This window comes from Arachis ipaensis, chromosome B2 (assembly GCF_059453495.1).
Source record: "Arachis ipaensis isolate K30076 ecotype BB chromosome B2, ASM5945349v1, whole genome shotgun sequence".
Lineage (NCBI taxonomy): Eukaryota > Viridiplantae > Streptophyta > Magnoliopsida > Fabales > Fabaceae > Arachis > Arachis ipaensis.
This window is the reverse complement of record NC_142437.1, coordinates 32,620,823-32,638,139: the sequence shown is the minus strand read 5'-3', so window position 1 is coordinate 32,638,139 and position 17,317 is coordinate 32,620,823. Positions and strand designations below refer to the sequence as shown.

The 17,317-nt window shown below is 35.3% G+C and overlaps 1 protein-coding gene and 1 pseudogene across 1 annotated transcript; one reads left to right on the top strand and one right to left on the bottom strand.

Moving 5' to 3' along the window:
• Window positions 1–3,161: 3,161 nt before the first annotated feature.
• LOC148573514 (uncharacterized) lies at window positions 3,162–3,585 on the bottom strand (annotated as a pseudogene).
• Window positions 3,586–9,257: 5,672 nt separating this feature from the next.
• LOC107625212 (UDP-glucuronic acid decarboxylase 1) lies at window positions 9,258–15,639 on the top strand. Its single transcript, XM_016327792.3, has 7 exons — window positions 9,258–10,121; window positions 12,115–12,262; window positions 12,351–12,430; window positions 13,318–13,401; window positions 13,484–13,558; window positions 14,184–14,276; window positions 15,087–15,639. The coding sequence occupies exons 1-7, from the start codon at window positions 9,513–9,515 to the stop codon at window positions 15,294–15,296; spliced, it is 1,299 nt and encodes a 432-aa protein (XP_016183278.1). The 5' UTR covers window positions 9,258–9,512; the 3' UTR covers window positions 15,297–15,639.
• The last annotated feature ends 1,678 nt before the right edge of the window (window positions 15,640–17,317 follow it).

Here is a 17,317-nt window from a genome sequence, read left to right as displayed (position 1 = left end):
TATATATATATATATATATATATATATATATATATATATATATATATACATACATACATATATATAAATATTATTACAAGCATAATCCAATGCAATTTCCTATCCCTCTTACAGAATATATCAAGATAAAGGCGAGAGTACAATAAACCATAACTAAAACGATACAGGGCATCACAACAACAATTAAATAAGCTCTTCGTAACTTCTGTGCCCATATCCTGAAAGGGGAAAAATATAGGGGGGTGAGAACATCATCCTCGAAAGGGTTCTCAGTAGAGGGTTTTTGGGAATTACTGTAATAGGATACATGAAGATAACCGCACCAGTGATTCATAACCGTCTTATGCCTCTTTTCAAAAACAACGGTTTACAATGAAAGTAAAGTCGGAAATCTTTTCGGAAAGAAGAATCGTTCAATTCTCAAAACTCAAAACCCTTTCAAAACGGTTTATCTATGCGAAACCAAAATAGCCTTTCATAATTTTATTCCAAACCAGAAACACAAAACCGAAATCAACCGTCAGTTCATCTCTTTCCAACCACGGCCCTAGGCTCAAACAATCCAACCAACAACCAATCACCACAATCCAACAGAGTCCCAGATGCAAACACAGATAGGAAGTTCAAGCACAAACAAACAGTTATTACAAGTAGAACAGTTAGCAATTAATCACATAGGCAAACCAAGTATAATATGCACACCCAACCAATGTCACACAAATGCATATGATGCATGCCTGTCCCTAGTGGCTGATGATATCATCTGTCGGTTATAGAGCCAACCCGACAAGTTCTGGTAGCTAACCATTGGACTGTCCCTCTGTCGTGCATCCCCAACTCGAGTTATACTCATTATAAACTTGATCATAATCATGATCCATATCCATCACCATCACTGGTGAATATTTATGGGGGCGAGCTCATCCGGGCCTTTCACAGTGCCCGGCCACACTTATGACATTGGGTTAACAGAGCTTCGAGTCTCAACCTGGAGCACATGGTGGCTAGCCATTGCTACTACCCAGGGAAACCCTCATCTCCAATAGTGGAAGTGCAAAAATCACAATTATCAATAATTTAACATATACATGCATTCATTCTCATCCATGGATCAACATCTATCTCAGCCATCCGACTTACGGTTCAGTCCAGAACCAGCCAATATTGATAATCACACACAGCCATTCCGGCTCACGGTTCAATCCAGAACCAGTCAATATTCATAATCATACATAGCCATTCCGGCTCATAATAAAACAGCACTTCCACATTCAAAATCATCAAATTCATGAAATCGGCATTTAAGCCATAAATCATTTTCTCAATTCATTTCACTTTGAAATCAAGTTTCAACTCTTTTCAGCCTTGGCTTTAAAGATCTCATTTCTCAAATTATATCAGGCTCATAAGCCAATTTTACTCAAGGAAAATTCCCTTTTTGAAATAAGCCACTCTCAGCTTCCTCTTTCCAAAACTTCCAAAACCATGGAAAGTTAAAGATTCCTTTTGAATCATTCAAAATCACCCATCCAACAATGGGATTTTTGTAACAAAAGTTCCTCGGCAGAGTCCCAAGTCCTTAGGGGAGAATAGCATAACTCATTTCGCCAAATTCGTTTAAAATCGTTAAAACCTTGGCTTTCCGATTTGAGTAATAAAATAAGATCTAAGCCAAACCGAGTCACGTAATCATTTACTTCCTTCAAAGCCGTTTCCTTTACTTAGGCAAAACCAGCTTTAACCCCCATGACAAATTCTAAAACGTTTCAACTGTTAAAAATTGTTTTAGTCTTGCAAGAATTCAGAATTCAAAGAGTACTCAAAACCTTTCTCAAAACATTTCAAAATGAAACTTGTCAATAGACACTCAGGTTCTTTCAAAGTCATTGAAACTTCTTTAATTAAAACCCCCAAGTCAAATTCAAAGGCATAAACCCTTTTCACATCCAAACAGCTTTAAAACACAAGTCTCATCTAAATAACTTTCTTCTGAAAGAGATACAATGCCTTTCTTAAGAAGCAAGACTGAATCACAATTTCCTCTTTAATAATTCATTTCAAAAGCATGAATCATTCTTTTCTTGATAATTCAAGTAAAATAGTAGAAGTCTTTAACTCATCATTTTTCCAGACAACATTCAATAAAGACTCGGATTTTATAGAAATTTCGGCAGCACCTCCCCTAAAACTTGGACTTTGCCACCCGGTTCGGGTCCCCACTAAACCGTTCCACAATCCTTTTCAACAGTCCAGAATCCAAAATCAATTCAAAATCAAGCTAAATCCAACAGTCGCCTCATTGGCATATCTCAAGAAAACCGTTTCAAAATCACACCAATATCAAATGAATCAACTCCTTTCCAAAGCTTTAAAGAATCGGTTCAACATTAAATCATTTATCAAAACCAAATCAATTTAAGCAACCCAGGCTGAATTTCAAGAGTATTCTATCTTTCACATCATCAAAATAATTGAATCAATTGAAACCAATCCTCAACAGATTAAACTCATATCTCAAATCTTTAAAGAATCAACTTCAGACATTACATTTCACAAAGCCGCACAACAATTCAACCAAACCAACATCCATAGTCATTCGAGTCAATCAAATAATACATAAGGCAGATACAATCACTAAATACACATTATCTCGCACCAGTATCCATATGTAATAATTCCAATACACAAAATATAGTTTTTGGAAAGCGCCCCTACCTCAAAACGCAATTCCATAGTCCAAAAGTCTCACAGAGTCCTCTTTGCCTCAACCCAAAACCAACTGCAGCCAGCAACTCGGCTCCACTTGCGTTCTCAACAATCTCACCAACTCTAATCGCAACACATAACAATTAGGACTCGACCCCACGTTACCAAAACCCATATTCATTAACCAAGCACAACAAGGTACTAACGCAAGGCTTTCGAAATAGAGATACTCACTAGATTAGCGAAACGAAACAGCCGCAACTCCAAAACGACTCGGCAGCGGCTCCGTTAATAAATTCTGAATAACGGCGGCAGCCCGAATTTCTGATAATAGAAGTTGTACAACCACGCAGTGTCAATACTCTTTCCGAAATCCAAAAGAACAGTAACCAAACTTAAAATTCTTACCGCCGGCGGGACCCGGTGGCAGCAGAGACGTTCCTGGCGGCAGAGGCTCAGCCCGGAGCTTCGGCGGTGGTCCCGGAAGTCATAGAACCACTTCCGGTTGCCAGAAACACAGAGGCGCATCTCTCCTTTCCAACAGCGACACCTGCCGCGGTGGCTGATGCAGCAGCTCAAGACGCAAGCAGCAGCGGCGGAGGATTTCAACGGCAGAGAGAGGCAGTTTCCTCCACTCTCATCCATAGTCAACCACGATGGAGGTGGAAGCTGGCAGTGGCGGCGGTGGTTCCGACGAAGGCGACTCTTCTCTGTTCGTGCTTCCAGTGGCGGCGGGAAGGATGGATTCCGTGGCAGAGACCTGACAAAGCTGGCGGCGACGGGCTCCAACGACGACGGCGAACTCAGTTCCGACGGCGGCAGCTCCCTCGCGAGCTCCCACTCTCCCTCCTCACGTTCACCCACTTCTCGCTCCTCCATTGTCGGGGATGACAGCAGCCACGGTCGGCGAGGCCCACTAACCGCAACGCATCTCCCACTCCTCCGTGTCACTCACCTCGCCGGCGTCGCACCGTCCCTCTTTTCCGATTCCCCTTCCCCGGTTCCCTCTGATTCCTCAACTTCTCTCTCTGTTCTATCTCATGAATGCCGCTGATTTTGGAAAAGGCAATAGGATTAGGGTTTCGGCGGCTGAGGGATAGGGCATTAGGGTTTATTATTATTATATTTTTTTTAAACTTAGGGTTAAGGGCATTTTGGTAATTTCACTTAAAATTGGGAATAATATAGTAATTGAAACCCAAGTTAAATCCAACACTAATTATATATAGAAAATACCATTTGCCCACCAATCTCACAAATTATTTTCAATAAAATGCCCAAATCAAATAATTAGAAATAATATACTTAATTTCTTCATTTTTCTAAAATAGCAATATTAATATTTAAAACATTAATTATCTAATCCAAATCATATAAAATCCTTATTATTTCATAACTATCAACTTTATAATTCAAATATAGAAAATAATCCAATAATTGTGAAATTGGATGATAATCATAACTTATCTCAAGTCCAATAAATCAAAACTTGCCTTAATCATCTTTAATAAACTGATTTTCGAAATTAAGGCTATAAATAACTATATGATTTGAGACTTGATCATGATAAGACTTTTTAAAAGTTCTGGGTCTTACAGTCTCATCTCCCTTTAAAGGCTTCTTCTTTGATAATAGCTCCTTCATGAACTTGACATAGAGAGGCATTTGCTCCAAAACCTCAGTAAAAGGAATATTGATTTGCAACTTTCTGAAGACTTCTAAAAACTTTGAAAACTGCTTGTCCTTGGTCTCCTTTTGAAGTCTTTGAGGATATGGCATTTTAGGCTTGTACTTAGGAGCCTTTGGCAATGTAGGATAAGTGTCAAAAGAGTATGGGAATGGGTTGTCCACACGCTTTGGATGGGCATGCTCTACTTCTTCCTTCTTCTCCTTTAGAGCTTCTTTTTCAACTGGCTCCTCATTAACTTGTGCTTCCGTACTTGCCACTTGTCCACTTATCAAGGTGATAGCCTTGCATTCATCTCTTGGATTCACCACTGTATTACCAGGGAACGTACTTGGAGGCCTCTCAGATATTTGCTTGCTCAACTGGCCTACCTGTACCTCCAAGTTTCTGAGGGAAGCTCTTGTTTCCTGCATAAAACGATTCATTACTGCTTCCATATCAGTGTTCTCCTAGGACTGAGAATTTGCCTGCTGAGATGGTGGTTGATGATAAGACTGAAACTGGCGGTTATTATGATTATTCTGCTGAAAACCGCCCTGAGAATTATTGTTAAAATTCTGTGATCCCTGAGGTTACTCTCTCCACCCAAAATTTGGGTGGTTTCTCCACCCCCTGATTATAGGTCTTAGAGTATGGGTCATTATTGGGGTTTCTAGGAGCATTCCCTATGTAATTGACCTGTTCAGAAGAAAATTGAGTATAATCATAATTCTCATTTTGCACAAAATTACCTGTCATATCATAAGGGATCTCTTGAGGTGCATTCTAAGTGTTGACAGCTAAAACCTGCATCCTACTCAATTGTTAAGAAATTAAACTCATCTGCTGACTCAAAATTTTATTCTGAGCAAGGATAGCATCAAGAGCTTCTACTTTCATAATGCCTTTCTTTTGAGGGGTCTCAGAGTTCACAGGATTCCTGTTAGATGAATATAAATATTGGTTGCTAGCAACCAATTTAATAAGCTCAATAGTCTCCTCTGGTGTCTTCTTCTTGTGCAATGAACCACCTGCAGAATTATCTAAGCACATCTTGGACATTTCACCCAAGCCTTTATAAAAGATATCTAGTTGGTTCCATTTGGAGAACATGTCCAGAGGGCATTGCCTAGCCAGTAGCTTGTATTTCTCCCAAGCTTTATAAAGAGTTTCACCATCCTTCTGCCTAAAGGTATGAACCTCCACCCTAAGCTTAGTCAGCTTCTTTGGTGGAAAAAATTTAGTCAGAAACTCAGTAACAACCTTGTCCCAAGTATCTAAACTCTCCTTGGGTTGTGAATCTAGCCATAGCTTTGCTCTATCCCTCAGAGCAAAGGGAAAGAGCATGAGTTTGTATACCTCAGGGTTCACTTCATTTGTCTTCACAGTATCACAAATCTGTAGAAAAGTAGAAATAAATTGATTTGGGTCTTCTTTGGGAAGACCATGATACTGGCAGTTTTGTTGCACCAGGGTGACCAATTGTGGCTTCAACTCAAAGTTGTTCGCAGCTATAGGAGGCACCACAATACTTTTTCTATAAAGATCTGCAGTAGGAGCAGAGTAAGAGCCAAGCACTATCCTCGGTTGCTCATTCCCATTCGGATTTGCCATATTGGCATTAGCAGCATTATTATGATCCATAGTGGATTCTGCAGCCTTGTAAAGTCTTGCTTGTTGCAAACGCCGCCTGAAAGTCCTTTCATGTTCATGATCAAAGTCTAAGAGAGGTTCCTTGTCTCTGTTCCTGCGCATAAACAGACAGAAGACAAGAAAAGATGGAACTCTCTACGTCAGAGTGTAGAGAATTCCCAGTGAGGTAACCTGAGTAAAGAGATAAAAAAATTACTGAATAAAATAAACACTAAAATTCAAAAATTACTATTAAAATTAAGACCAACAAGTTCGAAATTATTTGGCAAATTAAATAAGAAAAATTAAAATAAGACTAATTAGAAAATACCAAACTTAATTTCAGAAATTAAAAAAAATATTAGTATTAAATTATTATTATTATTATTATTATTATTATTATTATTATTATTATTATTATTTTGTTTACGAAAACCAAATAATAAAAGAAAAGAGAAATAAAACGAAACTGCAGGGGACGGGGGTACGTATGAAAGAAAGAAAGACAGAAGAAAAGAAAAAAATTACGGAAATAAAAATAAATAAATAAAGAAACAAAAATTAATAATACTAAAATAGAACTAATTAAAAGAAAAATTATCTAATCTAAGAAATCAAACAACGAGTAGTTGTCAATCACAATTAATCCCTGACAACAGCGCCAAAAACTTGATGTGAAATTTATAACCACAAACTAACCGGCAAGTACATCGGGCTGTACCAAGTAGTATCTCAAGTGAATGAGGATCGATCACACGAGGATTGATGGACTAAGCAACAATAGTTAAGTGATTTACTTAGTTAGGCAAGAAGAAAATGATGTTTGAGAGTTCAAAAGCATTAAACAGTAAATTCAAAATATCAGAAGGCAAGCAGTAAATAAGTTGTGAAATATATATGGAGAAACAGTTAAGGCTTCAGAGTTATCTATTTTCCGGATTGACTTTTCTTACTAACTATTTTAATCATGCAAGATTCAATTCATGGCAAACTATATGTGACTAAACCCTAATTCCTTAGACCTTTTTAGTCTCTTCTAACTCTCATCAACAGCCAATTCCTTGGTCAATTAATTCCAATTAGAGGGTGAAGTTTAATTCTAGTTATATACCACAGAAATTCTAATTACCCAAATATAAGAGGATTATATGTCACGTATCCCTTTAAGTTCAGATAATTAGAGATTTAGGAGAATACGTTTTCAAGCTGTTGTTCAAGTAAAGACCTTTTCCAAGTTATATAAGAACTTAATTAGAAAGAGGGTCATACTTCCGTTCCACCCAAATTCATAAAATAAAGAACGAAAATAATTCTTGAATTATTTGAATCAATACATGTATTCAAATAGAAAATCAGTAGAATCAATCCATACAATAGACAGAGCTCCTAACCTTAACAGTGGAGGTTTAGTTGCTCATGGTTCAGAGTGGAAACTAGGATTCTCTTAAAATGTAAATTTGTAATGAGGTGGAATAATCCCCGAAGAGAAGTTTCTTTTCTCTTTTATATCTAATCCTAATTAGTTTAAAATCTATTTTCTAAAACTAAAATAATATCATTTCCTATTTTAAAATAAAAATAAAGTTTAAATCAGAATTAATTAAACAATCCGCGCGTCTTCAATTGATGAATGGGGACCACTTGCTACGTAGGAAGGCACGCCTAACTTGGCTTAACATTGCGCATTACTTGAAGGGTGCAGTGAGGAATGGCTATCCAAGCTCATGTGTTGCGCCTAACTCAAGGATACCTTGCGCCTTATTTGAGTTTGGCCGCATGGTTTTGAGTTCACTTGAATGATTCTGCGCCTTACTTGGAGAATTCGTGCGCCTTACTTGAGGAGTCACGCCTATGGTTGCGTGTTGTTGTTGTTGTCTTGTCCCAAGTTAGGCGCAGCCTTGGTCGAATTGGTGGGAGAGAAGTGTCGACTATTATATATCGTTGGAAAGCTCTGAAAGTTAGCTTTCCAACGCCACTAAAATCACGTCCATTGAACTTCTGTAGCTCGAGTTATTCAGGTTTGAGTGCAGAGAGGCCAGGGTTGACAACATCATTCGCCTTCTTCTCTTTTTCTGTGGAGACTCCATCAAATCCAGCCAAATGCTACCTAAAATAAATAGAATTGCACACGACTCAAATTAACATCCATAGTGGCTAAAAGATAATTAATTCTTGATTAAATTAAACAAATTAAATACAAATTTACTAAGAAAAGATGCTTACGCATCACTAGGTTATACACGATGAATACGTATGTGCGACTTTTGAAACACATGGAAGAATTCTAACACATCAAATCATAGAATTATATAGTGAGGTAGTTGATATTGGCACTGTTCACAGCATAAAATTCACGTACTACTATTATCTTTTTTGTATTTGAATTATCTACATTTTAAATTTTATTTTAGAAAATAAAGTGTGATCTTCTTAAATAATTTTTTTCATATTTTTTATCTTATTTATAAAATAAATGGTGAGAGATTACATTTTATTCTCTAAAATAAAAATTCAAATTCAGAGAATCTAAATTTTTTTCCCTTTAACACTCAAATTCTAAAGCTGGACTGAGCTTCCAACTGGTAAACAAGAGCGCAAGAGATGGATGGTATGTTTCTGTACGATTGTATGGAATATTTAGTTAGAAAGGAATAGAAAAATCTTTCAAAATAAAGGAACAGGGGTTGATGAGGTTGTTCAACAGTCGTTCATGAACTACAAGGAGTGATTAGGTGTGGATCCCTTCTGTTGTTGATAGTATTGCCGAAGGTGACAGAAGGTATCTATTGGTGCTACATGAGTGTGATTTAGTCTGTTGTCCATACTTGGTCTGTTATTGTCTTATACTCCACTTGTTGTGTTGAGCTTTTACTTTAAAAAAAAACACTCAACTAAATATAAAAGAATTTTAAAATGGGTATACTCTTAAATCATAATACGATGATAATTAGATTTCGCAAATGAAAAGATCAAGACAATTACCCATTTACCCTAATCGCATTTGGTCACTCAACTCATCCAAAAGCCGCAAACAGGGAGGGTCTAACTCCTTTACTCATCTTCAATTTCACGCTTTCCATTGTCCCTACCAACAACAATCACCGATTAACATCAACACACTCAATAAAAAGAAACCTTTTTATTTATTTATTTTTTAAAAGAACAATACATTTGCCCCACATCATTACATCACAATTCACATCAGATCACATAACACACACAAAATATAAGCCTGACTCTGAAACACTTGCATGCATACGCCAGCTCCTAAAACTAAAATATCACCACCCTCCCATCCACTCACTCAATTTCCCTTTCCCTTTCACATTCACATCACATTTCTTTTTACCAAATAGCCTCTCTTTCACATTCACCGACACAAACAGAAGAAGCATTTCAATTTTCACTGCAACCACTCCAAATTTTACCTTCACCCATACAACACATTACATTACGCACACACACGAACACTGCATTTAAATTCGGAAAGAAAGAAGGAAGCAAAAGAATGAAGCCAAAGCTGAATCACAGGCTGGAGATGCCGAATAGTAATAATAACAATAATTCAAACCAATATGGCCCTTACCCACCAAAACTCCCAAAACACAATAGATCCCTACCAAGATCCATTAACTACCTTCTAAGAGAACAGCGCCTACTCTTCACCCTCATCGGAATCCTAATTGGCTCGACCTTCTTCATAATCCAGCCCATCCTCTCGAGAATTGGGCCTTCCGAGGCCCATCCGTACACCCGGAGCGGGTTCACCACCCGCCACGACCTCCGCGGCGTCGGGCTCGAGAGAAGGAACGCGGTTGCTGGGCGGGTTCCGGCGGCGATTGGCGCCAGGAGGCTGAGGGTGGTGGTTACCGGTGGGGCTGGGTTCGTTGGGAGCCATCTGGTTGATAAGCTTATTGGGAGAGGGAATGAGGTGATTGTGGTGGATAATTTTTTCACCGGGAGGAAGGACAATTTGGTACATTTGCTTGGAAACCCTAGGTTTGAGCTGATTCGACACGACGTCGTTGAGCCTATACTGTTGGAGGTGGATCAGATCTATCACCTTGCTTGTCCTGCTTCCCCTGTTCATTACAAGTATAACCCTGTCAAGACTATCATATCCTTATTTATTTATTTATTTATTTTGTTATAGACTTGTAGTGATTGATTGTGATAGTTAAGTTTAGAGTAAGTTTGTTCCCTTTTCCCTTAATTGGAGTCACAAGAACGGATAGAATTCTAGTAATAAAATCTGTGGTAAGTACAAAAGTTAGTGCTAAGAAACCATCATAGTTTTTCAAGCTACGTTAATGAGATTTTAGGTAATAAAATCAAGCCGTTAAGAAATTATGAATTTAATTTGATTCAGTGTCAGTCTAAAACAATTTTATCCATGCATCCAATTACGTAATACCACATCAGCTTAAATAACTACCTTTTATTTTGACCACGTAAATGGTCATCCAGAAGAATGGTGTGATTAAATGAGTTTTACACTGTCAATGTATCGAGATTATTATTATTTTTATTATTACAGTGAATGTGAGAGGTAAGTCTGTCCCCTCTTTGGTGGTTTTAAGTTGAGTCATAGAAATTGATAAAACTTGTGGTAAGAGACATTCATAGTTTTTCAAACTGCATTAATAGATCTTAGGTAGTAATTACTGGATACTGGTGGCAAGGACAAAAACTTGTGTGAGAGAAAGTCGTCAATCATAGTTGCTAATAAAATTCAGATGTCTGTGACAATGACGAAAGTAAAATTAAAAGAAAAAGAATCATAAAGTTGCTAACTGACTTCTAATTTTAGCTGAAGATTGGAAACAAAGGTCCTTGAAGCTTCCAAAAGGTAGTTAAGTCCTTGGAATGAATTAAAGTCAATTGCTAACTTAAGGGGCTAATTTTATTTATTTTTTAAATGAAAATTGTGGAACGGTTGTTTTGTGTGTTGCTTACTTGGTGTTTTTGTGAAAGTTTTAGTGTAAAGTGTTTTGGGCTAGATCTTTTTCAAAAGAAAATGTTAATGCACTATGTAAGTTGAGAAATTGTTATTCTATGTTTTTCAATCTTAACTTCTTGGCTTTCAACTCTGTTTTTGAATCTAACAAACTACGTTGTTGAGGTACAGAGTAACAGCTTTTTCTTGGTTTAAGATTATGTAGGAAATTGTCTCTTAGAGTTCCACATTCATTTCAAGGGAATTTATGATGTGTGTCCAACTTAGAGTGGAATGATTCTTAGTGAGATATGGTTCAGCAGTATGAGAATATAAATCATTATTTGTGGTGCTTGTAATGTTTTCAGCACCATAATAATAGTAAGGACAAATCATGTGATCTCATGTATACAACTTAATTAAGGTGTGCTAATAGATTGTAAAATATTCACAGGTCGTAAGTGATTTGGGAACTCGATACTAAGGATTTGAGGGAGTTGGCCTAAGTGCTTGTTTGGGCGCTATTAAGTTGATAAAAAAAGATCTTTTTTCATTGAAAAAAGATCTTTTCTTATTTTTTAGCGTGTTTGGTAAATTTATAGTAGTAAAAGTAAAAGCACTAGAAAAATCAAACATAAAATTACTTTTACTAAGGAATGCTTTCACAAGTCTTTTCCTAAGGAATGCTTTCACACATGTCCATGGCTAGCTATTAATTCCTCATACAACATGTCCATGGAGTAATTCTCAGTTAGGCATGATTTATCATAGGCTTTCAATCATTGTTTGGATTTTGTATGGTTATAGAGATCATAATTGAAGCTCATTTATCATTAAAATTGGTTTTCTACATGTCAAAAAAATCATTTGAATGAGATGACATGGTAGATCATGCCTAGTGAAGAATTATTTATATAATGTAGTTCTGAGTTATGCATGATCTATTATTGGCATAAAAATGCTTATTTGACATGTATAACATTGCGTGATCATACTATATTTCTATCTATCATAAAATATCTGTGAATCCGTCTAGATAGTGATTTGAGTGCCTAAAAGATGACATGGTATAATTTTTCATGAAGAATAACCATACATGAAGTTGTAGCTTGAATGGTCTTAGAGAGCATTAAAAACTCTTTGCTTCTGGGATCCTTAATTATATGTGATGTACAAGACAAATGTGATGGGTACACTTAATATGCTGGGCCTTGCAAAGAGGATTGGGGCCAGGTTTCTGCTTACTAGTACTAGTGAGGTTTACGGTGATCCGCTGGAGCATCCCCAGAAAGAGACCTACTGGGGAAATGTGAATCCAATAGGTGAGCTGATAGATAAATAAAACTGTTAATGAAATGTTATCTTTATGGGATGGTGGTTAGTATGCTGAAATATAGTTCAAAATTTCAGGCGAGAGGAGCTGTTACGATGAAGGAAAGCGCACTGCGGAGACCTTAACAATGGATTATCATCGAGGTGATGGTGTTGAGGTAACCTTGCATATTTTTCAACATATCGGGAATTGGTTTGAGCTAGTGAAGGTTATTTATCTACATGTCTACATTGTTGGATAAATAGGTGGTATAGTTTTACACATTATACTGATCTAATAATTAGTCATTTCATGCTATATGCTTTGTATGCATTGATTTAACTTGAAACTGCATACATGTAATCTAGGAGATTTACATTTATGTCTCCATTGCTAATTATTTGCTTGTTGTAGCCATTGACTTTGCAATTACCAACTCATTAAATTATCCTTAGCATTTTTTACTATTTATTCTCCAAGGGCATTGACATGTGCTGTAGTGTTTTTAGCTTAAGGACAATTTGGTCAGTTCATGGTATTGAATTGCTCTGATCCAACGTTTCTATTTTAGTTAGAGAATGATCGATGCGTTTAATTTGATCTTACAGTGCTGGATCCTATAGTTTTCTTCCAGCTAGAGTTGGCAAATTTCCTTTCAAGCTATTATTCAAAGCAGTGAACCTAAGTTTGATAGGAGGTTGTCTTTGACGTAAGCTGTGAGTCGTGAGACCACCAGAGAACTTTATTCTTAGTTTACTATTGATCAGTTTCCAAAAAATTTCTAAAACCTCTTTCTCTTCCTTCCCGAGGATTTCGTTAAAGGAACTTAGCCCCTGACAAAGGAATAGCTTTGGTTTAATTACTTTTTCTTTCTCTAACCAGATCTGCTATAGGATTGAAATTTTTATTCTGTAAATTGGACTCTAAAGACAAAGTTCGATGCATGGTGAATTCTTCAAGCCACTCAAATTAAATAATTTGGCAAAAGCAGCATTTAGATTTCTTTTGGTAGCTTCGGCAAATTTCACGTTAATGTTGAGACTGATCTGTTTTGCTGCTATATAGGTTCGAATTGCTCGTATTTTCAACACATATGGACCTCGTATGTGTTTAGATGATGGTCGTGTAGTTAGCAATTTTGTTGCACAGGTTTGAAACCCATTTCAATGTTTTTGTCTGCTCTCTTTTTTAAAGGTGGTTTTCTGTTTCTCATATACATTCATCACTGCAGGTTATTCGCAAACAACCAATGACTGTATATGGTGATGGGAAGCAAACAAGAAGTTTTCAATATGTCTCTGATTTGGTATGTAGCAACTAGGCAATGATTTTGTTTGTTTAAAACTCCATATCTATGGAGATTTTGTCATTTCACTATCAGTCATGTTTGGCCCCTTGTTTTTACTACTACTCTTGGGGGCTTAAAGAGATCCTTCATAGTTCACCAATATAAAATGGATTCTTTTTTATGGAATTACTGTTAAATCCCAATCAAGTTCTAAATAACGAGTACTATATTCTAGTGTCAGGATGGGTGAAAATCTGTAGCTTAAAGCATAACTGCATGTTTTGTAAAACATCAAACGAAGCCGCAACTTGATTTTCTTATCCTAATTCTCAAACTGAAAAGGACTTTTTAGGATTAACTACTGAGAATACATAAAGCAAAGAGAAACAATTGCTTTGGAAGGTTAAATGAAAAGTATTGATAATTTCTTTCATTTGACAAAGCCCATATCATGAAATTTTTTATTTAATTTTTTTTCCTTCTTTTTGATCCTTCCCCCTTTTTGTGGGTTCAGAATGGAAAGTTTTGAACTGGAGAATTTTTAAATCTATGGATGATTTCTTATCTCTACTTTATCATTAGAACTTGTGCCAACTGCTGAATAGGATGCAATGGTGAATTAAATTTCTTTTCCAATTCACAGGTTAACGGATTGGTGGCCTTGATGGATGGTGAACATGTGGGACCTTTCAACCTGGGTAACCCAGGGGAGTTCACCATGTTAGAGCTTGCTGAGGTATTTCGGTATCTTTTCTTTTGTTAAAACTAAAATAAGGTTAATAGATAATTGGGCCTTCTGCGCCAACTGCTAATGTAATTTTTGGTTCTTGGGACAGAAAATATGGAGATAGTGGGATAGTAGAAATCCATTTCTCTCATCCCTTCTTTTAGGAGCTACAGAAATCGGTTTAAAGATCATCCCTCTATATAAGTTTACAGATTCTCTTAAAGAGTAAATTACCAAAATGATACCCGAAAAATTCTAGCGTCGACAAAAATAGCCCGGAAAGATGTGAATGACAAAAGAGCTCCTAAAAGATTAATAAGTTTGACAACCACCAAACGTAAACTGAACATGTTTCCGTTAATGGAAAATGATGAGCTGGTTGATGGAGGAGCTTAATGGAAAACTCTGATCAGTTAATAATTATGTGGCATTATTAATTAACTGATCAGAGTTTGCCAGTTAAGCTCTTCCATCAGGTTTTCCGTTAACAGAAACCTGATCAGTTGATGTTTGGTGGTTTTTGTCAAACTTAATAATCTTTTAGGGGCTCTTTTGTCGATTGCATCTTTCAAGATTTTTTTTTGTCAGCGCCATAATCTATCAGGTACCATTTTGGTAGTTTACTCTCTTTTAAATTATCCCAAGATATGAACAAATTTATTGTTTTGCTTTCGACCCCTTCTCCAAACACATTTCTGTTCTCAACCTCTCTGTCTTAGGACAATAACTGAATGCTACTAAGGGACAGTTCTGGAAGAATTTTCGAGTTCAAGGAAGTGGACTGAGTTTTGTTGTCATTGTCAATTTATATGTGCACAGGTTGTGAAAGCAACAATTGATCCAAGTGCTACAATTGAATTCAGACCAAATACTGCTGATGATCCACATATGAGGAAGCCAGATATCAGCAAAGCAAAGGAGCTCTTGAACTGGGAGCCTAAAGTCCCTCTCAAAGAAGGGTTGCCTCTTATGGTCAACGATTTCCGCAATCGGATCCTAAACGAAGACGAAGGAAAAGGGATGAAATAAGCATAGTAGGCTAGTATCAAAACCTTTTATGTATGTATGTATGTATGTACAACAGTATAAGGAGAAAAGCTTGTTTGCACTTCAGTTCTCATTTTCATCGTTCCAGTCATCCACAGTCAAAACCAACAGAAAGTTCTGGTAAGACCACTTATACGTTACTTTAATTTTTCATTAAGTGTTTATGCTTTGCATAGCATATAAAATAGATGTATTTATTAAATTTTGACATAATTCTTTTCAGAAGTCTTTGTCTATTGTATTGATTAATTAGTAATTACAAATATTGTAATGCTTGATACTTTCATGCTGGTAATCTCATGAGAGTGGAAGTAGTTTTTAGAAAGTTGACTTTGTCAAATGTTATGAAGTGTTACAACGTACCATATGCAATATAGGAATATTAGGACTTCTCTTGTTACCCTACTCACTACCATCAGAGGAGTCATACGAGATACATCGATATAAATTTTTCTAGGGATATGTATAAATATTTATTTATCTATATAGTTTTTTATATTCATTATAGAATAACACTGATATCCATTATGGTTATAAAAATTAAAATCATAATTTGTATTTCTATTTTGCTCTTTCATAACATGAGTAACACGAGAAGATTAGAAAAATTATTATTATATATTGTAGTTTCTCACCATGTTAACGTAATTATATACGACTATGATAACTATTTGAATATTTTATTATTCTTTATAATTTTATTAAATTTTTAATCAAGTTTTTATAAAAAGTTTGTAATTAAACTTTTATATTAGATAAAAATTTTAATTATATTTTTATTAATTGTTATTTTTTAAAAAATATAATAATTTTATAATATTTATTTTTAGAATATTTTATAATTTATTTTACATCAAATACAAAAATAAATATTCTTAAAAAATTGAAGTTTTAACTAACAATAATTTGAAAGAATTTAATAGAAAGTTTTTATCAAATATAAAAATTAAATTATAAATTTTTAAAATATAAAAATTTAATTAAAAATTCGGTAAAACAATAAAAACATACAGAATAATTAAAAAAAAATCATAATGTATAGGAATTTAATTTGGAAGTGGAGCTTAGTCTAGTGATACTATTTATTATAGTCTGGTCCAATGTCAATTTCTTGGAACCCTCGAATGAGATCATTTCATGAATACATCTCTTTCAAAGCTCACTAAATAATTTTAATCAGACACAACAGATACTATATACATATATCTCATAATAATGTACCGAGTTATTTAATTGAGAAACGTAAATTCCTTTAATTTCCAATTAATAAAATGTCATTGCTTAAAAAAAGGTATAGTTACTTTTATGCGATGAATTTCAATAGCTTAAACTTGACATAGCAGAATTACAAGCAAAAGAAAATGGTTACATGATGACATGATACTGAACTATCAGCATTATTTCTATCTACTTTCGGTGCGACGGATAATGGGAATAAAAGCATCAGCTTTGGGCATTTTGTTCTCAGGGACCCTATCTGAAAATGAAACCTTATCCTATTCTTAGGAGACATTCTCCGTTGCCTTTTCTTTTTTCCTTTACAAGTAAATGAATAAAAATATACATGAAAGAATTTAAAATAAATAAAAGTACACATACAAAATTCGTAAATATTATGTCATTAGTAAGAGTTTGATATTTATAAAATTTTTGTGTGTATGTTTGTTCATCAAAAATAATTTTTAAGGTGTACTTTGATATTTAGTTATTTATGAATTTTAACATGTATTTTTATTTACTCCAAATTTTTTTATGTGTATTTTTTTTCCATTTACTTTTTTTTTCTACAACTTATATATATATATCACTTTCAATGTTAGTTATGCAAATTACCTCTCATAATATATATATATATATCACTTTCAATGTTAGTTATGCAAATTACCTCTCATAATTGTTCAGTTAGAAAGCGTATATAATGATCTTTACTCTTTCCAAATGCTGTCAAAGCCATAAGGCTATATTTCTTCAATGGTTAAGAGAGACTATGTATGTTAATTGCG